This window comes from Mustelus asterias, chromosome 10 (assembly GCF_964213995.1).
Source record: "Mustelus asterias chromosome 10, sMusAst1.hap1.1, whole genome shotgun sequence".
NCBI classification, from domain to species: Eukaryota; Metazoa; Chordata; class Chondrichthyes; order Carcharhiniformes; family Triakidae; genus Mustelus; species Mustelus asterias.
In genome coordinates, this window is record NC_135810.1 from 100,292,814 (window position 1) to 100,320,506 (window position 27,693).

The 27,693-nt window shown below is 45.7% G+C and overlaps 1 protein-coding gene across 2 annotated transcripts in view; it reads right to left on the reverse strand.

Moving 5' to 3' along the window:
* Positions 1-27,693, reverse strand: part of LOC144499804 (LHFPL tetraspan subfamily member 6 protein-like) — a 175,591-nt gene that overhangs the window by 6,688 nt on the left and 141,210 nt on the right. For both annotated transcript variants that reach the window (XR_013498900.1, XM_078222306.1), the window contains exon 3: positions 2,361-2,459. Coding sequence is in view for 1 of the 2 variants with exons in the window: in XM_078222306.1 (XP_078078432.1) it covers positions 2,361-2,459 (99 nt within the window). In the remaining variant the exon portion in view is untranslated. The remainder of the gene's footprint in view (positions 1-2,360; positions 2,460-27,693) is intronic.

A 27,693-nucleotide genomic window follows, 5' to 3' on the forward strand; every position in this document is an offset into this window, starting at 1 on the left:
CGGTTGGGCAAGACAACTCATTGGCAGCCTCTGGAAACTGAATGGCAATGAACTCACACCGGAATTTTCCAGCCCAACCTACTGGGAAGGCGGCTCGCCGTTGGCTGCTGGCAGGATGTTGTGGTCCCACCAAAGTCAATGGCAATTTGCAAGGCTTACCTGTCCCGCCACCGGGGAACCCACGGTGGGAGCTGACTTAGATAGAATAGAATACCACAGTGCAGAAAGAGAGGCCATTCGGCCCATCAAGTCTGTACTGACCACAATCCCACCCAGGCCCTATCCCCATAACCCCATGCATTTACCTAGCTAGTTCCCCTGACACTAAGGGGCAATTTAACATGGCCAATCCACCTAACCCGCACATCTTTGGACTGTGGGAGGAAACGGGAGCACCTGGAGGAAACCCATGCAGATACGGGGAGAATGTGCAAACTCCACATAGTGATCCAAGGCGGGAATTGAACCCGGGTCCCTGGCGCTTGAGGCAGCAGTGCTAACCGCTGTGCCACCGTGCTGCCGACTTAGGTGGTGACCGGTAGATTTCGCTGGTGGTAAGGGCTGGAAATTCTCAGCCAGTGTCTTAAAGGTTAAAATTCCTGAACACATAACTAACAATGTGTTTCTAATCTATGGACAGCAGCTATTCGAGAAGACAGCTCACCACCACCTTCACATGGGCAATTAGGGATGGGCAGTAAATGCTGGCCTAGCCAGCGATGCCCACATCCCACAAATGAATGAAAAATAAATATCAGTGTCGGCAATCGGCTCAGTTGTAAGACTCAACTCTGAATCAGAGAGTTGTGTGACTTGGTGCTACCCTAGGGATGTACAATCCAGTTTCTAACACTGCAGTGTTAAGGAAGTGCTGAATTGTTAGAGGTTCTGCTTTGGATCTGATTTTATGTGGATGCTCTGCTTGTTTCATTAGATGGATGAATTTTTCCTGTCCTGAAACCTTGGCTAAAATTCATCCCTTCAGCAATACCATCAAAGTAGATTAACTGATCATTGGATAAGAGCAACAACCCATTTTTAAATAGTGGCTGAAAACCTTCATCCTGGTTCATGGCTGGGATTCTCCAATGCTGCCGAAAGTGAATGGAGTTTTGGCTGGAACATCGAATTCTCAGTTCTCACTTGCAGTGGGGCGAGCATGGGCGAGATTGGAGAAACCCACTTGGTGGCTTCAGTGTGTCCGAGGCACCTCATTGAGGGGACAATGCAGCATGAATCAAAGGAGAGATTAGCAGGAGGCAATCGAAAGCTTGGTCAAAAGTTTAAGGAGGGGATTGGGAAGGTGTTGCTGGAGGTGAAAGGTTCCTGAGAGTGGTGCTAGTAGTAGGATAAAGTTTGAAGACATGAAATGGATCCAGAGGAACAAAAGGCAGGATTTTCCAGACTTCCTGCAGTGTGTTTTACGGCAGTGGAGTAGGCACGCCATTAGCCACCGGTGGGTCTTCCAGTCATGCCAATGTCTTTGGCATTTTGCGTTGCTTGCTGGTCCCGCTACCGGGGAATCTGCTGCAGGGGGGGGGGGGGGGGGGGGGCGGGGGGGTCACCCTCGGCAGGACCGAAAGATCCCACTGGCAGGAAGGATCGGAAAATCCTGCCCAAAGAGTTGTGGGTGGTTGGCATGGATGGAAGGGATGACAGAGGTAGAGAGGATGGATTTAACCACAAGGATAAGAACGTAAAGGAAACTGAGATCCAAGACGACATCCCTTCCAGCTGAGACCGAGAGCCAATGTATGTCAGCAAGATGGAAAAATGGGTGTTAAAGTAAAGTTTATTTATTAGTCACAAGTAAGGCTTACATTAACACTGCAATGAAGTTACTGTGAAATTCCCCTAGTCGCCACATTCCAGCGCCTGTTCGGGCCAATGAACCTAACCAGTACGTCTCTCAGACTGTGGGAGGAAACTGGAACACCCGAAGTAAACCCACGCAGACACGGGGAGAATGTGCAAACTCCACACAGCGAGTGATCCAAGCCGGGAATCAAACCCAGGTCCCTGGTGCTGTGAGGCAGCAGTGCTAACCACTGTGCCACCGTGCCGCCTCCTGTTAGTGCAGGACTTTTGGGTGATCTAAAGTATACAGAAGGTAGAGGCTGAGTGACCAGTCAGGACAGCATCAGATCAGTGTAGGCAGACATCGACAAGAGGTTCAGTGGATGAACTGAGGCTGAATCAGGTGAAGAGGTGAAAGTCAGCAGTCTTTGTGATGGACAGCATATGGGGTTGGAGATCAGCTCAGGATGGTGGAATATGCTGCAAACAGTCATCTATATTTTGACCCCAAAATGCAGTGGGATTTAAAATGGTTTATATCACAGAAGAATCAATTCACTTACCTAACTCAAACTGGTCTGAGAGATTGCTACAGGTCTGCTGTACCTCTTCACTATTCCAGCCCAGGGGATACAGGGCACAACCTGAACCAATCAGTAGACCTGGCAAATAAAAAGCATAAAAGAGTTAAACTGGGAGATAAATACACATGAATATATCCATAACGTACTGCAAACTCAACAGTACAAAGAACAAATATCGTACCTCATTGCTGTTACACAATGTACCTCACTCCATTTGCACTTCATGTTGACTAACATCAGGCTATCAAGTTTTAACATGAAATGATAGGACCTTGACAATTAGTGAGAAACAATGACATCCAAGGAGATGCCCAGGAACTGGATTTGAATCCAACCAAGTCTGACGGGACAAAATTCTGCTGTACCCCAGCGTCGATGCAATCCAGTACGCTTAGGCCACAACCCCAGTAGGTGCAGTCTAAGGACACCCTGTCTTATACCTGGTTCTAACTGAATACTGACTTGCCTGAGATCTCCCACAATGATCAGCACAGAACTGACCTGAAGAAACAAGGGGAATGCTCATTTTTAAATTATTGTATCATCCGTGCTGGAGTGTGCAAGGAAATCCGAGGGGGAATTTATTGTGAGACTATAAGCTGCCCTGTATATATAATATGCAAGCCACTTTGGTCACACTGCATCCAGCTGTATGACAAACTAAATCAATTCAGTGAGAGGCATTCTCCTCCCTGGCCCTTATCAGCAGGCTCCACGGTGGGTAATTAGGTTGTCTGAACTATTATCAATGTTTCACTCACCAAGGGTTTGTGCCCTTTCCGTAACAACATCTTTGCGACCATTCTTTTAGCCGATAGGCTCAGCTAGCAAGAATATCATTACTGTGAGAACACCCAATTAGCAGGCTATTCCTATAGAAGCGGAGGTGAGTTCCTGATCATAAATTCAGCCCGCAAGCAACAGCCATTTACATTAAATAATTTGTACAGAATAATAAATAACTGGACAGCAGCTTATTGGTGATGGATCAGATGTGTATATATCCGCTGGTAGTGATTGGTACAAAGATGGTCGTAGAATAATTTATCTCTCCCTCGATGTTTGAAGAATTGTCAAGTTAAACGGTCATACTGAACATGTCGGTTTCTGCACATGTTTTCTGTGGTTTTCCTGAACTGTGAGTTAATTGATGTTATTTATAACCCCATGTTAAAAATAACAGCAACTGTAAACTGCAACATAAAATGGCTCAGACAATTTATACTGGAGCTTACATTTAGTGTTATTTTTAAAACCATGCTAAAATGCTAGCTTTTATGTCCTTGTATAGTCAATCACTCTTCGGGGTGGAGGGGCCAGTTAGCACAGTTAGCTCGACAGATAGTGTATGGATCAGGTTAACGCCAACAGCGCTGGGTTCGACCCTGGTTCTGGCTGAAGTGGACTTAAGCTTTGCCTCCTCACCTTATCTATAGTAAATAAAATCACTGCAATTTGGGGTGGCACAGTGGTAAAAGGCGAGAATGGGGATAAGAAAAAAATCAGCCATGATTGAATGGCGAGCAGACCCGATGGGCTGAGTGGCCTGATTCTGCTCCTGTGTCTTATGGTTGACACTGCTGCCTCACAGCACCAGGAACCCGGGTTCAATGCCGGTCTTGGGTCATTGTCTGTGTGGAGTTTGCACTTTCTCCCCCCTGTCTGTGTGGATTTTCTTCAGGTGCTCCGGTTTCCTCCCACACTCCACTGATGTGCAGGCTAGGTTGATTGGCTATGCAAAATTGTCCCTTGGTGTCAGGGGGATTAGCAGGGTAAATACATGGGATTACATGGATAGGACCTGGTTGGGATTTTTGTTGGTGCAGACTCGATGGGCCAAATGGCCTGCTTTGCACTGTAGGGATTCTCTGCTTTCTATGAATCTTCCATGGCAAGTGAATAAGTGCCAAAGACCTGCCTTTGAGCAGAGAAGATTAGTCACTCTTGCGACTTGTCAGTTATTTACTGCCTTCCCTTCAACACACATTACTTGCAGACTACAGCAAGCCTGGGCGGCACGGTGGCACAGTGGCTGTGTGGAGTTTACACGTTCTCCCTGTGTCTGCGTGGGTTTCCTCCCATGCTCCAAAAATGTGCAGATTAGGTGGATTGGCCATGCTAAATTGTTCCTTAGTGACCCAAGATGCGTAGATTAGGTGGATTAGCCATGGTGAATGTGTGGGATTACGGGGATAGGGCGGGGGAGAGGGCCTGAGTAAGATACTCTGTCAGAGAGTTGGTGCAGACTCGATGGGCCAAGTGGCCTTCTTCTGCACTGTAGGGATCCTATGATTCTATGAAGCCAGCAGTCCCGGGACTCAACCAGTGCCACTCTATAAATATAGTAATCAGGATGTGTGCAAATTTCTGCACCTCCCTGCAGGGCAAGTACCTGGGCTTCTTCATTCGGTATCACTTTACAATAGTGTGAATACAGTGAAAGCCTCAGAAGTGTGAAGAACTGCAGTTCCAGCACCCTCATACCCGGTCCCATATCATCCAACTGCACCTCCGAAGGTTTGCCAATATTGTTGGCATTTCCTTTCCTTCTGATCACTTTAATTACCTCAAGAAACCCAATTTTAATCCGTCCAAATTCTCCAGTTAACATTTAACACCCTTTCTCCATCCTTTTGATGTCTTCCAAAGCCATGGAATAAGTCGTTGCCTCAGAACTATGCCACTCCCCATTATTTCTTGTTCAAAATCCTCCAATCTGACTTCAGCCCACACTGAAGTTGAAATGGTATGAATCACAAATGGTATTTGGTGCAAGTACAATCTCTATCCCTCCACAAAGTCTTCAGGCTCTATACCATATTCTACCAAAATCCCTTCCCTACAATCCACATCCAAAATGGCTCCCTCCTCATTCCAACCATAACCGTTAAATATGGAGTCACTGCCCCACCTCCAATAGCTTCCCTTCCCACCTAGCTCTCTCCACTTTGCCACATTCATTTTCAATATCTTCCTCAAAACCCTACTATTCAATTCAGTTTTCAGCCCCTCCCAAAATAACCCCCGCCAATGTTGGACTTGTTGCTCTTCCCATTGGAATAAACCTTAATATAAATCACAACCCATACATGAGGAATGCTGAAGCAATGCAAGCCATTGTGTGGCATGGTGCATCAGAACTTTGTTACAAAGCTTCTGACAGCACAGAGGAATTTTGTGGAATTTGAATTCAATAAAAGAAATCTGGAATTAAGAATCTACTGATGACCATAAAACGATTGTTGATTGTCGGAAAAACCCATCTGGTTCACTGATCTCCTTAAGGGAAGGAAATCTGCTGTGTTTACCTGGCCTGGCCTACATCTGACTCCAGATCCACAGCAATGTGGTTGACTCTCAACTGCCCTTGGGCAACTAGGGATGGGCAACAAATGCTGCAAGAAGTCTTACAACACCAGGTTAAAGTCCAACAGGTTTATTTGGTAGCAAAAGCCACTAGCTTTTGGAGCGCTGCCCCTTTGTCAGGTGAGTGGGAGTTCTATTCACGAACAGGGCATATAAATTCACAAACTCAATTTACAAAATAATGATTGGAATGCGAATCACCTGTTGGGGAACACTTCAGTGGTAACGGGCATTCAGCCTCTGATCTTCGGGTAAGCGTTCTCCAAGGTGGCCTTCACGACACACGACAGCGCAGAGTCGCTGAGCAGAGACTGATAGCCAAGTTCCGCACACATGAGGACGGCCTAAACCGGGATCTTGGGTTCATGTCACACTATCTGTAACCCCCACGACTTGCCTGGGCTTGCAAAATCTCACTAACTGTCCCGGCTGGAGACAATACACATCTCTTTAACCTGTGCTTAACCCTCTCTCCACTCACATTGTCTGTACCTTTAAGACTTGATTACCTGTAAAGACTCGCATTCCAACCATTATTTTGTAAATTGAGTTTGTGTCTTTATATGCCCTGTTTGTGAACAGAACTCCCACTCACCTGACGAAGGAGCAGCGCTCCGAAAGCTAGTGGCTTTTGCTACCAAATAAACCTGTTGGACTTTAACCTGGTGTTGTGAGACTTCTTACTGTGTTTACCCCAGTCCAACGCCGGCATCTCCACATCATGACGACCATCGACACAACAAATGCTGGCCAGCGACGCCCATGTCCCACGAATGAATAGAAAAAAGAGGGCTGCCATTCGGCCCACTGTGCATGTACTGACTCTTCAGAAATGCTATCCAATTAATCTCACTACCCCACTCGTTCTCTACAGAGCTGAAAAGCTTTCCTTTACAAGTAAACACGCAATTCCTTTTTGAAAGTTGGATCTGCTTCCTCGATATAGAATCCTACAGTGCAGAAGGAGGTCATTCAGCCCATTGTGTCTGCACTGACAACAATCCCACCTAGGCCCTATCCCCGTAACTCAACATATTTACCCTGCTAATCCCTCTAACCTACGTATCCCGGGACACTAAGGGGCAATTTAGCATGGCCAATCAACCTAACCCGCACATCTTTGGACTGTGGGAGGAAAACCAAAGCACCTGGAGGAAACCCACGCAGACACGGGGAGAACATGCAGACTCCGCACAGACAGTGGCCCAAGCCAGGAATCGAACCCAGGTCCCTAGAGCTGTGAGACAGCAGTGCTAACCACTGTGCCGCAGTGCCGTCCAAAATCTTGCTCTTGAATCCGCTTCCATGAGCCTTTCAGGTGAACACAGTAAGAAGTTTAACAACACCAGGTTAAAGTCCAACAGGTTTATTTGGTAGTAAAAGCCACACAAGGTGATGCATTCCTGATCGTAATAACTGGCTGCATAAAAATAAATCTTCATCAATCATTCTGGTTCTTCATTATTATCTTACTATGACTAAAACATGTCAGTATTACTGAAATGCAACTTTTATTTATAAGCACTTCAACTTTCTTGGAGATTGGTGTTTGTTTTAAGTTATATGCTATCACATTAGTCGCAATTTTAAAATATCAGAGCTTTATATCTCTCCACATCTGTTGAGTGTGTTCATCTCAGATAAATGGGAAAAGTAGCAGAACAAGCTAAGAATTATACGGTTCCTCTCTGTAACCTTGAAGCATAGACACATTAATCTAATGATGTGTATTCCCCAGAACACACGCGCCTCCAATTTCTGCTGCAGGTGACAGTATTTCTATTAACTTCTTTATTGCCTTGAACGGAAGGCTGGCAGGGCTGAGAAAGTTGCAGCACTCAATTCTGCTCTGGCATGGCAGCTATCAGCTAAATTTCATCTATTAAGGCACAGTTCAATTTTTAGGCAGTTTAAAAAATATGAAAGAGTAAGAAGGAAGAAAAGAAGAAAGGTTTGTCATCTTAATGGCCTATTCCTGTTGCTAAAAATTCTTACGTTCTTCTCAAAATAATCGAATAAATTTTGCTTTCTCCCTGCCTCCCCCTCTCTCTCTCGAGTCCAGCAGCAGCTTGCATAATCACACAGCCCATGGGAGGCCCTCGGGAAACCTTCCTCTATTCAGTGCCCCATCCATAAATCAAAGGGAATTATTCCCAACAACTGGAGATCTTGAAAATTACCTGTTGTTGGTGCAAGATTGAGAAGAAATGCGTGACCCAAAGATCACCAGTCTTAAAGAAAAACAATGGCAATTAGAGTGAAAATTATTTACGCTTCTGAAGCAAGTGAAATACTTCAGGGAACATTTTCTTGGTGCATCAATGGATCGAATTTTCTTCGGGACATTCAAATCGCAGCGCGTCACGGTGTTTTGCTCTTCTAATGATTAATGAGACTGCTGCATGGGTAAATGACAGCGAAGTGGTACGATTCTCAGGTGCTGGAATTTGCCAAAATGCTCCTGGCCAACTTAATTTCCTTTATAGCTTTGCAATCGATGCACTGGGCAAAGGGGGTTCTTTTGGAGTTAACTATCTGCAATAAAAATAGCGTATCGTGAGCAGGATTTTCTTCAGGGCTGAAGTTAGCCACATTGAATTCAACACCATTTGTAATAATGTTTTCACCTCAAGCCTGTGATGATTGGCCTTTAAAAGTGAATGTCCACCAGGCATATTTCACATTAAGAAAGCCAAGAGAGAGCGCGGAAAAATATTGCCAAGTAAAATCATAGAAAACACAAGGATTTTGCCTTCCGTCTGCCCAAACAAAGAGGGAGAAAGCAGTGAAAGAAAGGCCATTCATCTGCCCTATTGAAACAGCAAAGCACAGCCTGTTTACTGGACACCAATGGAACCCATGAGAAGTCACTTAGGATTAAAATACAGCACGGCGGCACGGTGGCACAGTGGTTAGCACTGTTGCTCCACAGCGCCAGGTTCAATTCCGGCCTTAGGTGGCTGTCTGTGTGGAGATTGCACATTCATAGAAATCATAGAAACCCGACAGTGCAGGAAGAGGCCATTCGGCCCATCGAGTCTGCACCGACCACAATCCCACCCAGGCCCTACCCCCATATCCCTACATATTTTACCTGCTAATCCCTCTAACCTACACATCTCAGGACACTAAGGGGCAATTTTAGCATGGCCAATCAACCTAACCCACACATCTTTGGACTTTGGACACATTCTCCCCGTGTCTGCATGGGTTTCCTCCGGGTGCTGCGGTTTCCTCCCACATCCAAAGATGTGCAGGTTAGGTTGATTGACCATGCTAAATTGCCCCTTAGTGTCAGGGAGATTAGCAGGGTAAATATGTGGGGTTAAAGGAATACGGCCTGAGTAGGATTGCTGTTGGTGCAGGATTGATGGGCAGAATGGCCTCCCTTTTGCACTGTAGGGAATCTATGATTCTATGAAATTTGAAGTAAAAATGGAGATAAAATGCTGGCAATTTCTGAGGAAGTCAATCAGCATCTGAAACAGAAAGATAAGCTTATATTTCGATAGGTCCTTCAATGAAATGTTATCTTTCCTTTGGCTATCGAATAACCTGCTGTACATTTCCAGCTTATATTTGGCATGCTTTATTTATCACTCATCAGTAAATCAGTATGTGTCAGTGTTTATTTGTGAAAATGTTGCAAGTAAAAGGGAAAGTGGAAAATTTTGTATGATATTGATTACATTTGTTTATTCCAGGGATAAAATATATCAATGACTGGCTATAGGTGGGATACATTATACAAGCGATGATGGGCTGATGCACCTTGTCAGGGCAATTAGGGATGTGCAATAAATGCTGGCCTAGCCAGCGACACCCACATCCTGGAAATGTTTTTAAAAAGTAATTGAGGATCCAGGTTTCGAACATCATTGGTTACACATCAAGTGGCTGATCTCAGTCAGGTCAGTGGAGTCACTGAACAGAAATATCATTGTTTCAATGTTTCACACTATTTTGGAAAGAGTGCTACAGATTCCAATGAGTGTTGGTTACCAGAAAAATCTGAAAACTGACTAAATCTTTTTAAAGCCTCTTGGCAAACGACGAACAAGTATTGGTGGAGAAATTGATTCTCGTTGTGCCCTTTTGTACAGAAATTAATGGCACAATGGAATAATTTTGGACCATGAAGCCTTGAACTTGTATGAGAGGTGTCGCCATCTTGGTAAAGGTGGCTTTCTAGGTGTCAGGATTACATGTAGCCCAGGCCACCAACAATAATAACATGCATTTATGTAGCACCTATAAGCTAAGAATGTCCCAAGATGCTTCACAGGAGCATTACATTAAAAAAAATGACACAGAGCCACAAAAGGAGAAATTTGGTCAGTGAGGTAGATTTTAAGGAGTGTCTAAAGCAGGAAAGAGAGCTAGAGAGATGGAGAGACATAGCGTTGAAATTGCAGAGCTTAGGGCCGAGAGGCATGGCCACCAATGGTGGAATAATTAAGGCATGAGTGATCACGAGACCAGAATCAAAGGAGCACAGATAACTCAGAGGCTGTGGGCTAGAGGAGATTACAGAGATAGGGAAGGGAGAGGCAATGAAGGGTTTTGAACACCAGGATGAGAATTTTAAAATTAAGGCATTGCTCGACTGGGAGCCAATGGAGATAACCTCAAGTTTCCAGATGGTTGAATGTGGAAGGCTGACCAGAAGTATAGTGAAGTATAGAGTATATAGTGAAGTCTAGAGGTAACCAAGGTGTTAATGAGGATTTCAGCCACAGATTCTCAGCGATAGAAGTTTTTACTTATTTATCTTCTTGGCTTCCGTCGCTCCACCCTCCCAGAACCTGGACCAGTGATGCAATTGGCACAAATCAACGCAATCATCTAAATGTAGAAAGTGGCCCAGCTTGCAACCATTTAGGATAAACACATTTGGATACAAACCCTTTTCAAAAGGGGTTGCAGTTTTGAAAATGGCTTGAGAAAATGATGAAAATAACCAAGAAATTAGCTCTGCTTAATCTCTAAACTTGTTAAAAAGAAACTGCATCAAATCAATAAAATTAAAATAGCTGGTCTATTTTAATTAATTTTCCTATTGGCTTCATTTAAGATACAAATAATTCCTTTAAATTATTTTGTAATAACCATGAGTGGAATAATACGAGGGCACAGGTGGCATGTACCCTCTCCCCCACCCTGGAAACAACACTGGTATGGGGCTGTTCTGCCCCATGCCACTCTGCCCCACAGCCATTAGGCACTTCAGGTGGGACTAATGAGGTCCGAGTGGTGGGGACACCTCCCCCCTCCCCCCCCCCCCCCACACCCAGAGCTGCTCCATCAGTCCCTGCAGCGCCAGGAAGGCGCAGTGGCCACTGCCAGGACTGCAAAAGAATCAAACTCCATGGACCCCCTCAGCAGTTAAGTCTGGGGTCTTAGGCGGGGAGGCTTTGGGTATGTTTGGTTAAAGGGTGGGTTTAAGGGTGAGGTTGGGTAGGAAGGAAGGGAGGTTCAATCTAAGGGGCGATCGGCAAAGGGCAGCTCCCAAAAAAGTGACTCCACCCACCTCCCCTTCTATCCCACCCTTTAAACATTAAAGTTAAAAAATTCAGGTATCCCACTCCGACCCTGTTGCCCAAGCCAAAGGTTTTCGGCGTGGGCACTATATTGTCAGGTTAATTGCCTTGGTAACAAGTCTAATTGACTGTAAATTATTCAATTAAATATGGCATGTGGGCTGCCAATTTTGCCCCCCCTGTATAATGGGGCAGAGCGCGGGGGTAGGCGGGAATGTGGTGGGATTGGCACCCGCTCTATTTTATGTGACTCTCCAATGGGAAACATGCCTGCCAGGGGGCACATAAAACTCAGCCTCATGTTTCAGTAGTGCCTCATAAAATGTTGGTGTAAACTAGAATATTAACACATTCACAGACCATGATGACTAGAGCCTCCCGAAAAACATGATGGAGCTAAGCTGCCTAAAATGTGGGAAATTCCTTATGGGTGGGCCTCAGGCTAGGAACGTCGAGTACCCGCTCTGGATTCTGACTATTCCTCACCTAAAGATAGGATTTAAATCAGTTTCCCAGGCCATGAGTCAGGAGCCGGGTCATATTTTCTCCCAGCCTCCTGTGCTGAATAGCTGATGAATGATTGTTTTCCCAAACAATCACATTCATGGAGCTGATTGTAAAGGACAATGGTGCTGTTGTGGCTCTTTGCTAATGGCACATGCGCAGTTTCCCTGTGGTTTGAGACATCATTTCTGCAGCTGTTTGGATGTCAAAGAGGCATTCAGCAAGTCTGCTGGTGGCTGCTTTCTGTGCACCTCCCCAGCAGTGCAGAGCTGGGGTCAGGGAGGAAGAGAATTCTTCCATCTGGCAAGGTTAGATTCCCACTTCAAATCCCTGGCAAATATATGGAACGAATATATTGCCTTGCTTTGCTGTGGGGCTTTACAATATCCTTCTGACTGTGACTGCCCATAGAATATACAGCTAAGAGAGTCAGCATTTGATAACAGTGAAACCTTTTGTCTTTACTGAGTTCTGTTTTTGGCTTCTTTCTTTATGTCACAGTATATCCTCAGTTAAAATCAATCTCACTTACAGATAAATGGCCCAGCCCAAAGAACAAAAAGAACAAAGAACAGTACAGCACAGGAAACAGGCCCTTCGGCCCTCCAAGCCTGTGCCGCTCCTTGGTCCAACTAGACCAATCATTTGTATCCCTCCATTCCCAGGCTGCTCATGTGACTATCCAGGTAAGTCTTAAACGATGTCAGCGTGACTGTCTCCACCACCCTACTTGGCAGCGCATTCCAGGCCCCCACCACCCTCTGTGTAAAAAACGTCCCTCTGATGTCTGAGTTATACTTCGCCCCTCTCAGCTTGAGCCCGTGACCCCTCGTGATCGTCACCTCCGACCTGGGAAAAAGCTTCCCACTGTTCACCCTATCTATACCCTTCATAATCTTGTATACCTCTATTAGATCTCCCCTCATTCTCCGTCTTTCCAAGGAGAACAACCCCAGTCTACCCAATCTCTCCTCATAGCTAAGACCCTCCATACCAGGCAACATCCTGGTAAACCTTCTCTGCACTCTCTCCAATGCCTCCACGTCCTTCTGGTAGTGCGGCGACCAGAACTGGACGCAGTACTCCAAATGTGGCCTAACCAGCGTTCTATACAGCTGCATCATCAGACTCCAGCTTTTATACTCTATACCCCGTCCTATAAAGGCAAGCATACCATATGCCTTCTTCACCACCTTCTCCACCTGTGTTGCCACCTTCAAGGATTTGTGGACTTGCACACCTAGGTCCCTCTGTGTTTCTATACTCCTGATGACTCTGCCATTTATTGTATAACTCCTCCCTACATTATTTCTTCCAAAATGCATCACTTCGCATTTATCCGGATTAAATTCCATCTGCCACCTCTCCGCCCAATTTTCCAGCCTATCTATATCCTGCTGCATTGCCCGACAATGCTCTTCGCTATCCGCAATTCCAGCCATCTTCGTGTCATCCGCAAACTTGCTGATTACACCAGTTACACCTTCTTCCAAATCATTTATATATATCACAAATAGCAGAGGTCCAGTTGACATGCACAAAGGCTCCAGAACAGACGAGGGCCTAGAGATTCAGATGCAGCATACCTAGAATCATAGAATCTCTACAGTGCAGAAGGAGGCCATTCGGCCCATCAAGGCTACACCGACTCTCCGAAACAGTATCCCACCCACATCCGATCCCTGTACCCCCACATATTTACCCCACTAATCCTCCTAACCCGCACATCATGGGACTAAACGACAATTTAGCATAGCCAGTCCATCTAACCTGCACATCTTTTGAGTGTGGGAGGAAACCAGAGAACCCGAAGGAAACCCACGCAGACACGGGGAGAATGACAAACTCCACACAGACAGCGACCCAAGGCCAGAATTGAACCTGGGTCCCTGGCACTGTGAGGCAGCAGTACTAACCACTGTGCCACCATGCTCGTCCCAAAGCTAGCACTGGGAGCATTTGTTGCGACTGAGTGATGGAGTTCGATATGTACCCAATATTGGATCACAAGCCTTTTGACTATCTGAAGTGGCACTGAAGATCAGACTGACACAACAGCTGGAGAAAGACCCTCAGCTAAGTGATGAAGGTGGGAAGGGGTGGTGGGAGGTGGGTGGATGATGGATTTGGGAAGGAAGAAGTGACTTGGCCGGGGATGGAGGGCAGAAGATAGCCACAGTGCAAGAATGGGGTTGAGGTAACGGCAATCTCTGGGAGAATGGTTGCAGGGACTGGGAGCAGCTACACTCTTTAAATATAGAAATGCCCCAGCGTTATTGGGCTCCGCAGTCAGATAAATATATTTTAAAATCTTACCGGCTGCCTCAGAATTGTATTAAGGATCTCAAACTGGCATTTAGCCCTTATTTGCATGTACACAGGGTCTATTGCATGCTGCAGGTGAGTACAGTGAAGTCAATGTTTTTGCCATTACTAATATAGTGGGTGACAGGCTTCTAGCAGATAACATGTGGGTCTTTCCTGTTCTTTGTATTGGAGGCCAGTCAGTGCCTGAAGAATGGGACTTGCATCGAAGAATTTCTAGGCCCATATATATAAAATAAATATCAAGCAGATGTTGAGACCTTGTTAACTGGATTTTAAATTGAGACCTTGTTAACTGGATTTTTCATTGTGCTCAGTGTGTTACCAGCAGGGGATAACCGAAATGTCCTAACATTGGAGAATGTTCTTTAGTGGGGAGAAAGTCAGGCCAGTTTGTCCGAAGTTTCTGTAGGAGGTTCGTTTGCTCATAGAAAGCTGCCAATTCAAACGATAATCCTCTTGAGGGCTTTTAAAAGTAGATGGGTGCGATTTTCCCAGCCCGCTGCGCTGATCGAGTAGCCCAGTTGGCCAGGAAATGTCAGCGGGTGGCCAAAAACAGAAATTGCGACCAGCATCCGACCAGTCGTGATCTACCCAGGCCATTTTTTAAAAATGTAATCAGCCTCGTGGGGGGGTTGGGGGTGGGAGGGTGGTGTGTCGGCGATCGGGGGAGGGGCATGTCAACTGATCTCCCAGTATATGGGAGATCGGCACATGCGCTCTGGCTCCCAAGTGCTCCGAATCTTGGGTGGGATTAGCCCCCCCCCTCCCCCAACCCCCCCCCCCCTCCCCCAACCCCTCATCCCCCACCTAGTGTAAATCCCCTGACAGCTTCTGTTATGCACAGAGTGCCGTAAATTTATTTAACTAAGCTTGCCCAAAAAATGCTGTTTTTTTCTGAGAAAATCACGCTCCTGATGGAGCCACATGAGATTAAGAGATGGGTTTTTAATTTCCTTTCTCCCAGTCAATCTTCAAGGACTTTTCAAGTCTATCTTGGGCTGACTACCTTAAAGTCAACTTTCTTCCAAATGCCTTCTGAGAGAAGACCAGTGAATCTGTGAACATATAGTTAACAGTAATGTCATCGTCAGCAACTTAATGTTGCTTCTAGTTTTATGCTGAGTATTAGTGCGGGAGATGCGACTGTTGTTTCTCTACTTTGTGAAGAAAATTAGTAATGTCTGTAAGTGACTGCAATTCAACTCTTTATTTTTTCTATTTATTTATAACTAAAGCTGATTGGTAGTTTTGATTACACGGGCACAGTAGTGTTGGAGTACTGTGTAAGTTATAAACAGGCTTTATACATGTGACAGAATCAGCACTCCTTCTTGCTTCAAGCTATACAAACTCTGCATTTGATTTGTTTCATATGAGTTTCACAACTAGGTCAAGTATAATAAATTCAAAAATCAAACGCTGTGACTTTCTAAAGGAAATGCTTCTCCATCATGCAGCCGCTATGTAAGCAACTAAGAAACAATTGCATTTATATGGTGCCCTTCATATTTTCCCAAAAGACTATGCAGCCAATGGAATACTTTTGAAGCACTGTTGCAATTTGGGAATTGTGGTCACCAATTTGTGCACAGCAAGATCCCAACAAACAGCAATACGACAATGACGAAATAATCTGTTGTTTCTTTTTGTGGAGAGGCAAATGTTCCCCAGACCATCAGGTGAACTTCAAAACACTGTCACGGGATATTTTGCATCCAGATAGGGGGACCAGTGAAATCTCAGCTGAATGACAGCGCCCCTAGAGTGCAGCTCTGAGATGTCAGTCTAAATTACATGCTCAGGTCTCTGGAGTGACACTTGAATCCCTAACCATTCAGAGGTGGGCGTATTACCATTGAGCTAAGGTTGACAACAATAATAACTATACTTTAACAGCTAGTATAAAGGATTGACGTAGGCCCAATGGCTCTTTTCAGTCATAATGGCTTCATCCATGTTACAGCATATCATACGGACATCAGCATTTATTGGCCGGAACTTCCCGGCCGTTCACACGGGTAGGATCTTCCGGTCCCGCCGATGGCACACCCTCACCATGAATTTCTCGGTGGCGAAGAATCCACTCACAGGAAACCCCGTAAACAATGGCGTGAGCACAAGATCCCACCACTGGCCAATGGCAGGCCATCTCTTGCCGCCGTGAAACACACAGCCGGGTTGTGTGGTCAATCCTGCCTATGGTCACTGAAGGGCTTTCAAAGTGCAGGAGTAGCATTTACGCTTTTTAAAATGCTATCATTAGCAAAATCTCTGACCTTCTTTGTAAAATTTTCGCCCCCTCCTCTCGAAAGCCCCAACTCTCGGTGTGACTGCTGTCACAAGTGGTCATTCCGCTAAATCGTATAAGCGGATATTGGTGGCCTAATAAGACAGAGGAGCATCTCAGCTGAACCCTACCTTCACCTAATCCTTCACACTTGGGCACTTTGCTGCAGGATACCTGAATAATGGGGCTGGGAATCTCTTTGTGCAAACAGCTGTTTTAACAATAGAGTCATAGAGGTTTACAGCATGAAACTAGGCCCTTCGGCCCAACTTGTCCATGCCGCCCCTTTCTTTTAACCACTAAGCTAGTCCCAGTTGTCCGCATTTGGCCCATATCTCTCTATATCCATCATACCCATGTAAATGTATCAATGCTTTTTAAAAGACTAAATTATACTACTACCTCTGGCAGCTCGTTCCAGACACTCGCCACCCTCTGTGTGAACAAATTGCCCCTCTGGACCCTTTTGTATCTCTCCCCTCTCACCTTAAACTTATGCCCTCTAGTTTTAAACTCCCTTGCCTTTGGGAAAATAAGTTGACTATCTAGCTGATCTATGCCCCTCATTATTTTATAGACCTCTATAAGATCACCCTGAAGCCTCCTACGCTTCAGGGAAACAAGTCCCAATCTATCCAGCCTCTCCTTATAACTCAAACCATCAAGTCCCAGTAACATCCTAGTAAATCTTTTCTGCACTCTTTCTAGTTTAATAATATCCTTTCTATAATAGGGTGACCAGAACTGTACACAATATTCCAAGTGTGGCCTTACCAATGTCTTGTACAACTTCAACAAGACGTCCCAACTCCTATATTCAATGTTCTGACCAATGAAACTGAGCATGCCAAATGCCTTCTTCACCACTCTGTCCATCTGTGACTCCACTTCCAAGGAGGTATGAACTGGTACCCATGGATCTCTTTGTTCTATAACTCTCCGAAACTCCCTACCATTAACTGAGTAAGTCCTGCCCTGATTCAATCTACCAAAACGCATCACCTCGCATTTATCTAAGTTAGACTCCATTTGCCATTCATCAGTCCACTGGCCCAATTGATCAAGATCCCGTTGCATTCCTAGATTACCTTCTTCACTGTCCACTATGTCACCAATCTTGATGTCATCTGCAAACTTACTGACCATGCCTAAATTCGCATCCAAATCATTAATATAAATGACAAATAACAGTGGACTCAGCACTGATCCCTGAGGCACACCGCTGGTCACAGGCTTCCAGTTTGAAAAACAACCCTTTTCAAACCACCCTCTGTCTTCTGTCATCAAGCCAATTTTTGTATCCATTTGGCTACCTCACCCTGGATCCCATAAGATTTAACCTAATGCAACAACCTACCGTGCGGTACCTTGTCAAATAATCCATTAAGGCGACCTGTTGCCTTCATATATACCGTCACCTGCTTCTGCGGCTCTACAAGATGGATTCCAATTGTTTATGTTTTCCTCCCTTCAGAGATCACCATCAATATGCTGTGAGTGGTATTTAATGGAGAGACAAGAATCTTGCCTCCCCCCACCACCCAGCTGGATAGTCAGTGAGAGCTCCACATCGCTTCTCTTAGGGGAGGCCCTCAGCAGTTAACTGGACAGTGGCCGGCCTTCCCTGGGATCCAGGATCCTGGGATTGATGTCCAGCCCGCTAGGAGCTGCCAGCTAATTAGAGGTTCTGTCGAAAGGCAGTGGAGCGGGGGGTTGGGGGCTGCTGCTTGTAACACTGTCTCAGTAACACTTGATCCAGTATCTTTGCTGGATTATAGGCCTCAAGTGAGTGATGGCTGGAGGGGCAATCGCAGGGTGAGGGTTGCTGGAGAGAAGGATGGGAGGGGGCATGGCAACAATGTCAAGGGGCTGGAACACAGTGAGCCTTGGAATTAGGGCCTCCATCCCAAAAGCCCACACAGGTTTGCTTGTTGTGCACCCCACATAGTAACTGCTGGGTTAATACCAGCGGTAGTGGGATAAGGCCCTTACGTGGGCATTAATTTGCCATGGATTCCATCAGGGTGGAGGCAGTAAGGTGGCAGAGTCCCTATGCACATCCCTTCCAGCCAATTAAATGTCCAATCTACCTCCAAACTAACCATAGAATTCATAGAATCCCCACAGTGCAGAAGGAGGCCATCTGGCCCATCAAGTCTGCACCGAAAGGGCATCTTAACCAGCCCCATCACCCCCTACCCTATCTGCATAACACTGTACATTTACCATGGCTAATCCACCCAATCTTTGGAGTCTAAGGAGCAATTTAGCATGGCCAATCCACCTAACCTGCACATCTTTGGACATTAAGGGGCAATTTAGCATGGCCAATCCACCTACCCTGCACATCTTTTGAGTGTGGGAGGAAACTGGAGTGCCTGGAGGAAACCCACACAGATACGGGGAGAACGTGCAGACTCCACACAGACAGACAGTCACCCAAGGCCGGTATTGAACCTGGGTCCCTGACGCTGTGAGGCAGCAGTGCTAACCACTGTGCCACCCTAGCCACAGGAGAGCAGTAAATTCTGCCTCGTAACTTTCAAGGGAGACGTGTAAAAGAAAACTGTATTCTGAAGTCACATATTAATTACGTGTTATGCTTGCTTAGTATATGCGATACTAAAGTTATAGAAAAGTGCCTCGGAGTTTGTGCCAATTCTATAATCAGGGCTGCTCTGTGGAGCATAGCATTGTGTCCATGTTCACGGTGAATTCCTTGTCTACTTCTGTCTGAAGTGAAGAATGCATAGAATGTGAATGAAAAGCCAATTATTCCAATTCATTTTTGTCCCCTCGTCCTCAGAGCTCAAATCTTGTAACTACTCAGTTTCATGTGCATTCAATAACTCACCGCATTGCAGCATGGAGTGGGCAGTTTGCCTGTTTTTTGTTTGCCACTTCCCTATTTCAGGATCGCGATATGCCCCATTTCAGTATCCTCACCATTTCTGCAGCTGCAAGGACCAACCAGGAATTCTGGCACCTCGTTGCTCTCTGTTGTTCCCAGATAGCTTTCTTAACTCTGAAGGAACGGAGCAGCTAAGTAAGTTGACCAATGTTTTTGTCAGATGTTTCACACTCCTTGCTGGGCCCCTGCTTTACATTTGATGATTCAGCAGCTTGCAGCTTAAGTTGAAAATCACTCTTAAAAATATCACAAACGTTTCGAGTTTTCAGAAGTTAACACTTCCGATGTATTTGTGCTTGACACCAACTGTTACCCAGTGACTTGCTATTTTTTAAAAACTGGATCTATTTACAATTTCATCAGGGCATCAGGACTCACCTGATGAAGGAGCAGCGCTCCGAAAGCTCGTGATACCAAATAAACCTGTTGGACTTTAACCTGGTGTTGTGAGGCTTCTTACTGTGCCCATTTACAATTTGTATTTCTGACTGTGTAAGGACTGTTACGAGGAGTGAGCGATGGTGGTATAGTGGTGACCATAGCAGTCTTCCAAGCAGTTGACCCAGGTTCGATTTCCAACCATCACACTGGCAATTTATTCAAGGACGGCACGGTGGCATAGTGGTTAGCATTTCTGTCTCAAAGCGTCAGGGACTCGGGTTCAATTCCTGGCTGGGTCACTGTTTGTGTGGAGTTTGCACATTCTCCCTGCATCTGTGTGGGTTTCCTCTGGGTGCTCCAGTTTCCTCCCACACTCCAAAATGTGTGGGTCAGGTTGGTTGGCCGTGCTAAATTGCCCCTTAGTGTCATAGAATTATAGAAACCCTACAGTGCAGAAAGAGGCCATTCAGCCCATCGAGTCTGCACCGACCACAATCCCACCCAGGCCCTACCCCCATATCCCTACATATTTACCCGCTAATCCCTCTAACCTACACATCTCCGGACTCTAAGGGGCAATTTTTAGCATGGCCAATCAACCTAACCCGCACATCTTTGGACTGTGGGAGGAAACTGGAGCACCCGGAGGAAACCCATGCAGACACGAGGAGAATGTGCAAACTCCACACAGACAGTGACCCAAGCCGGGAATCGAACCCAGGTCCCTGGAGCTATGAAGCAGCAGTGCTAACCATTGTGCTACCGTGCCGCCCTGAAGTATCCTTGATACTTATAAGACCTTCACTTCAACTAAACACAGAGGTTCCTTGGTGAGCTCTAAGGCTTCTTGTAGTTAATTTTCCAAGATGTTAGTTCTCAGGTGAACTTGAAGCTGGAACAGGTTGGGGAAGAATCCTTCTTCCACTTTCAAAGTATAGCTCTTTATTACCTTGGCTCCTTAGCTGCCAGCAGCTGGTTCGACAGCTTTCTGATGGTCTCTCTGTCTCTGCAGAGCTGATTCTTGCTGATTTTAAAAGCAAGTAACAAACATGGCTGTCTCACTGATGTGACCTGTTACAAGTCCAAAGTCCTTTTCCAAATGAGGTGCGTGGTTAAGTCAATTACACATCCTGTGTGATGGGGTTTTGAGAGTTTGAGACGGCAAGTGTCTTTGTATCTGAATGACCCATTCAATTTGAAATTACCCTTTTGAATGAGTTTCAGGGAAAAGGCATTGCAAAGAACAAAGAAAATTACAGCCCAGGAACAGGCCCTTTGGCCCTTCAAGTCTGCACCGACCATCCTGTCCATCTGAATTAAAACCTCCTATCTTTCCGGGGACCATATCCCTCTATTCCCATCCTATTCATGTATTTGTCCAGATGCCCCTTAAAAGTCACTATTGTATCTGCTTCCACTACCTCCCCCAGCAATGAGTTCCAGGCACCCATCACCCTCTCTGTGTAAAGAACTTGCCTCGTACATCTCCTTTAAACCTTGACCCTCGCACTTTAAACCTATGCCCCCTAGTAATTGACTCTTCCACCCTGAGCGTCAACATCAGTCTGGGAAGTTCTTTTTCTTCCCTCTTGTTTTTTCAATCCACAAGAGAAATCAGGTGAGCTTCGGGCAACCATCCTTTTTGTGACCTTTTGTGATTTTTAAAAATACCAAAAGCTGGGAATTTCCAGTCCCAGCCCCCAGCGGGATCTTCCAGGTCTGCCGAACTCAATGGCCTTTTGGCTGGCACGCCACATCCATCACGACTGCTGCGACGGGGCTGGAGAATCCCGTTCAAAGTATCGACCCTGAGTTCATAACGTGACACTTGTATCACAGAAGCTTGACTCAGCAACGCTTCATTGGTCTAACAGAAGTGACCCATTCAAGGTCACTTCATGTTTCGACAGCAGTGAGCGCAACAGTTTTACAGCTAACCTGCTGCAGCATTCATTTCATTTCTTCACAGTACAAGAAAAGAAGGGCTGTGGCAAGTCAAAGGCTGTTTCTGGTCCTTCCATCTTGCCAACTCTAATTGTGTACGATTGAGCGGGCTGCAGCTGTGTTCTGACCCATCTGCAGTGTCATCCCATTTCCAGCACTGTGTAGGCCCTGCCCCTGACATCTGACCCTGCAGCATTCCAGAGGCTGACAAAAAATGAACATTATTCCGGTTGCTGTGTTCCACAGCAAAAGTAATTACATTCTTTTAAAAAAGCGCAGTCTATCAATTCTTTTATTATTGATAGTTGGAATGTCTCATTCTGCCCCAGTGGGACATATTAATTCAATGTGCGTTCAGCAAGGCAATGAAAAGCAAATGAGTCCAGAATAAGAAAGATTTTTTTTTTGCCGGATGCCAGACTTTTTTTTTAACAGTTTGTGCTGTCATGCCTCCTACGCTAAAGCTCTTTACATCACTGACAGGCCCCCCCACCCCCCCCGTAGATTAATTTATTGCCCTTAAATCAAGTCCAAGTGTAAGCAGAGCGTAGCAGACTGTCACCTTCCTGTCATCTCACTGTGACATCGTGTCAGATTGTCAAACAATAACGATAGCTTCTATTGTCTCCATAGAAATTCAGATAAATGCTTTCAGTATTACTGCTGCAGGGACCACGAGGGACCCTGACAGCGCCCTTTGGTATTTCCTCCATAGTTTCAGATCTTCCAGCTTTCAAAGCAACGACACCACCACAGGCCACAGGTCAAGATTCAGTAGAGAAGGATAAGGGAGCACCTCTGACTGTGCCACCTCACCCCCCCATGACGACCAGATCTCAAATGCAAACAAAAAGCCTTTGTAAGATGGCCATCTACACCTTACCAAGTGACGGTGTCACTTACATGATGCATCAACACATTTTCCTCTGCACAATAGAAAATAAGCTAATTCAACTTCACATCTACTTTCTTTCTCATCCTCCTCTCCGACTTGTGGGTCGGAGCACACATTCCCAAGAATGAATATTTAAAAACTGGCCATCGATTAGCAATACTTCCGGAACACATTCTCCATCACAAAACTGATGTGATTTTATTGGGCGTTGGATTCTCAGAAGAATAAATGTGCATTTATCAGCACGAGAATTATAAATCAAAACCTCGACAAGTTCTATCTCCGAGGATTTCATACAACAGCGGATTAAGAGATTGCCGTAGGTTGGTACAATGGCATTCTATCTTCCAATAACAACGTTTGGGTCGAGTATATTTATCAGATACTGACTGCCTTTGTGTTCTTATAGCATGTCGATGCCCAGTTCTCTTATCGATCCATGCCCACTGCAATATCCTGTTTTGCATCATTGGTGTTGGCTCAAGACAGCAGTGCCACCTTGTAAAGTTCATTCAGCAAAAACTCATGGGGAGAATGCCGCACAGTCCTTTACCCTAGCGCTCCCACAGAAAGTGGAGTCACAGGCAGCAAAGTATAGAATCACAGCATCCTAAAGTGCAGAATGAGGCTATTCGGCCCATCGCGTCGGCACCGACAACAATCCCACCCAGACCCTATCCCCATAACCCGATGCATTTACCCTCGCTAGTCCTCCTGACACTAAGGGACAATTTAGTATGGCCAATCCACCTAACCTGCACATCTTTGGACTGTGGGAGGAAACCGGCGCACCCGGAGGAAACCCACGCAGCCACAGGGAGAACGTGCAGACTCCACACAGACAGTGACCCAAACCGGGAATCGAACCCCAGGTCCCTGGCGCTGTGAGGCAGCAGTGCTAACCACTGTGCCATTGTGCCGGTTGGGGGGGGGGGGGGGGGGGGGGGGGGGTGCGGGATTGTGGCAGACACACTCGACCCACATTCTCATCAAGTTTACTCGTGAGATTTTGTGCCATCACTTTCACACCAGTGTGCAACAAGCAACAGCACAAATCGGAGGGGGGAGAGGACCTGGGTAAGATGCTCTGTCAGAGAATCGGTGCAAACTCAATGACCTCTTTTGCACTGTAGGGATTCGATGAAGGAAGAAAGTGAGTATATGATAAAGAATGTCCGCCGACAGTGGGCTTTAAATATCTGTTTTTTTGGATTGCACTTTACATTAGCAGTCTGAACAATACAACGGTATGATTGGAAAAAACGATACGCTTAAAATTTGTTTGAATAACCCTGATTGAAAATCAGCCTTCGCTCTGGTCCTGCATCCATGCGATATCCTAATCCGCCTTTGAATGCAAACACTTTGGATTTGATTAAACTTGAAGAATTTTTAAATTGGAACATAAGCAAGCCGCTCCTGCCGGATATTTTATGTATATGCAACTTGCGTGAATCCGTACGTTAAGCATGTGTAAAGCATGTAATGTCCCCCCCCCCTTGCATGTGGTGAATAATGAGTGAGGAATCATTCATGTTATCCACTGCTTCCACTGCACTGACGGTGATCAACTTCTCTCCCTGTGCTTGCCATCTGCGGTGGATCGGTCTCGGGCACCGAGTGGCGCGCACTCTAAATGCCAGCTGCACCGGAAGGCGACCAGGGATCTGAGTCCAATCAGACTGTAAGCCCCCAGTGACTGCTTTGCTGGTGTTGCTCTATCTCAGCAAAAACAAGCAAGCCTTGAAAGCTGTTCCCCGATGGCGACGTGAAATTCCTCAGAGAGCTGTGTCAAATTTATGGTCGACGAGCAGGCAAAATAATCCTTTAGCACAATGCCGGGGATTAGGCCCAAAGCGCAGGAGTCAGAGCATTAGGAGTAATTAGAAGACCTTTGACCTACAACTGTTTGTTCCACTGACTTCAGCTGAGCCCATTTTAATGTCTGACAACTCATTTTTTATATTCTTGTTAAATTCCCCATTACAAAGTCTTCCATCCATCACCCAGACAGAAAAAAGGCCCTGTGCTTTATACCGAGCAGTTCACATGAGCTTCTGTCCTGTACCTGATTCAGGAAAAGCAAACCGTCTTCCCATCTTCAGGAGCCTCATGAGTTTTGAGTAATAATCTGTTCAATCCTCCTCGGAAATGGCACTGTCCTCCTTGAATAATTCAAGTAAAACTGAAAATAGCAGAAAGAATTTCTCTACTTCTTTATACTTTGGTTCCAACAGAGACAAACCCTTTCTCTTCCCTGCTCTTCACTACAACACTTTAACTCTTATCTGCTCACCAACAAGATATTTCCATTTGTTTCCTTTCATGACAGTAGTTACAATTCTATAATCAGGCTAAAGAAATTATTTAGAATCCCTACAGTGCAGAAGGAGGCCATTTGGCCCATCGAGTCTGCACCAACAACAATACCCGCCCCCCCAGGTCCTATCCCCGTAACCCCACATATTTACTCTGCTAATCCTTCTAACATACGCATCCCGGGACACTAAAGGGCAATTTTAGCATGGCCAATCAACTTAACTCACACATCTTTGGACTGTGGGAGGAAGCCGGAGCACCTGGAGGAAACCCACGCCAAGATGGGGAGAATGTGCAGACTCCACACAGACGGTGACCCAAGTCAGGAATCGAACCCAGGTCCCTGGAGCTGTGAGGCAGGTGTGCAAGAATAACAGTCAAAAATTCTGAACTTCTGAACACTGAAGGTGAAAATAGGAATTTCAGATTAACACATTAATTATGCTGGGGAGGGCACGGTGGCACAGTGGTTAGCACTGCTGCCTCACAGCTTCAGGGATCTGGGTTCAATTCCCAGCTTGGGTCACTGTCTGTGCGGAGTTTGCACATGCTCCCCAGGTCTGTGTGGGTTTCCTCCAGGTGCTCCGGCTTCCTCCCACAGTCCGAAAGAACAGCTCCAGGGACCTGAGTTCGATTCCCGGCTTGGGTCACTGTCTGTGTGGAGTTTGCACATTCTCCTCATGTCTGCGTGGGTTTCCTCCGGGTGCTCCAGTTTCCTCCCACAGTCCAAAGTTGTGCGGGTTAGGTTGATTGGCCCTGCTAAAATTGCCCCTTAGTGTCCTGGGATGCGTAGATTAGAGGGATTAGCGGGTAAAATATATGGGGATAGGGCCTGGGTGGGATTGTGGTCGGTGCAGACTCAATGGGCCGAATGGCCTCTTTCTGTACTGTAGGGTTTCTATGATTCTATGATTCTATGTGCTGGTTAGGTGCATTAGCCATGCTAAATTCTCCCTCAGTGTACCTGAACAGGCGCTGGAGTGTGGCGACTAGGGGATTTTCACATTAACCTCACTGCAGTGTTAATGTAAGCCTACTTGTGACACTAATAAATAAATTTCTAATTATCCAGGTAAAGGCCCACAGAGCAAATAAACTCTTCCAGTCTAGACCTTGGTTTTCATGTTTCTCATAAACCACAAAATCTCTTCTGCCTCTCCACCAAAAATGCCAACATTTCTTTCTCAAAAAGATATTGCCCCTTTCAAAGATAAATAATACAACACTGGCCATTTTTCTAATTCTATTTCGTACCTTTAATTTAATCTGTTTTAACTGTCACAAGGTTTTTGTTTCATTCTTTCATTGGATATGGATGTCACTGCAAGGCCAGCATTTGCTGCCCATCTGTCATTAACCTTGGACCAAGTTGCTTACTAGGCCGTTTCAGAGGGCATTTAAGAGTCAACCACATTGCTGTGGGTCTGGAGTCACAGGTAGGCCGGACAGGGTAAGGACTGCAGATTTCTTTCTCTGAAGGACATGTGTGAACCAGATGGGCTTTTATAACAATCAATGGTAGTTTCAAGGTCACCATTACTGAGACAAGCTTTCAATTCTATATTTTCTTAAATTAAATCTAAATGCACCAGCTGCTGTGGTGGGATTTGAACCCATGTCCCACAGCGTCCCACAAGTGTCCCAGAGATGTATTAGCCTGACCCACAGGTGTATTAGCCTGGTTCTTTGGATTACTGGTCCAGTGACATTACCACTACATCACCATCTGCCCCCCAGCAAGAGGAGCAAATTAATGCTTGGAATCGCTGCACAATTTTTGGTACAATGATAGTCCACCACAGAATCACAGAAACTTTACGGTGTAGAAGGAAGCTATTCGGCCCATTGAATCTGTACTAGCTCTCTGAAAGAGCATTCTACCTAGTTCCACTCCCCTGCCTTATCCCCATAACTTTGCACATTCTTTCTTTTCAGATAGCAATTTTGAATACCTCGATTGAACTTGCCCCCACCACCCTCTCAGGAAGTCCAATGCAGATTCCAACCACTCTCTGGGTGAAAAAACCTTTTCTCACATCACTTCGACTCCTTTCACTAATTAATTTGAATCTGTGCCCTCTGGTTCTTGATACTCTCTTGAGTGGGAACAGTTTTTCACTATTCACCCTCACCATACCCCACGGGATCTTAAATACAGCTATCAAATCTCCCCTCAACCTTCCTTTCTCCCAGGAAAACAGTCCTAATTTTTCATAACTAGAGTTCTTTATCCATGGAATCAGTTTTGTCTGAGGAAAATTTGCATGCCACTGAATTATGACAGTTTACTGTGGAACTGTGCAAAGTGAAAATTACCTCAATCACTTGCTCAACTTTCACATTATACCCACTGGGCCCTTAATTAGCTCATTAACATAACTCCATCCCCATACAAAGAGAAAAACATCAATAACAGGCGGTATTTTATGGCCTCGCTCAGGTGAGACCGGAAATTCCCGCCCGAGGTTAACGGAGATTTCCGTTGCTGGACCCTCGCCTGCTCCGATTCTGTGGCAGGCGAGGTGGTAGAGTTCCAGTCAATGACTGGAATTTTCCTGTCCCACCCACTACGGGAATTATAGCGGACGGGACATGGACCATGCAAAGGTCCGTTGACCTCAGGTGGGATTTTCCGGTCTTGGGGTGAATGCGGCTGGAAAATCCTGACAATGAGTTTCCTGCATTCAAACCCGTGTTGAACGGGTGTAAATGTGTGACTAAAATCTTGCCCCACTGAAACCTTAATTGACATAACAGGCAAGTTTCTACCTTCGATTATTTGCTAAACTTTCCTTCTGGGATTCGTCAGTGAACTTCTTGGCAATTACATCTTGAAA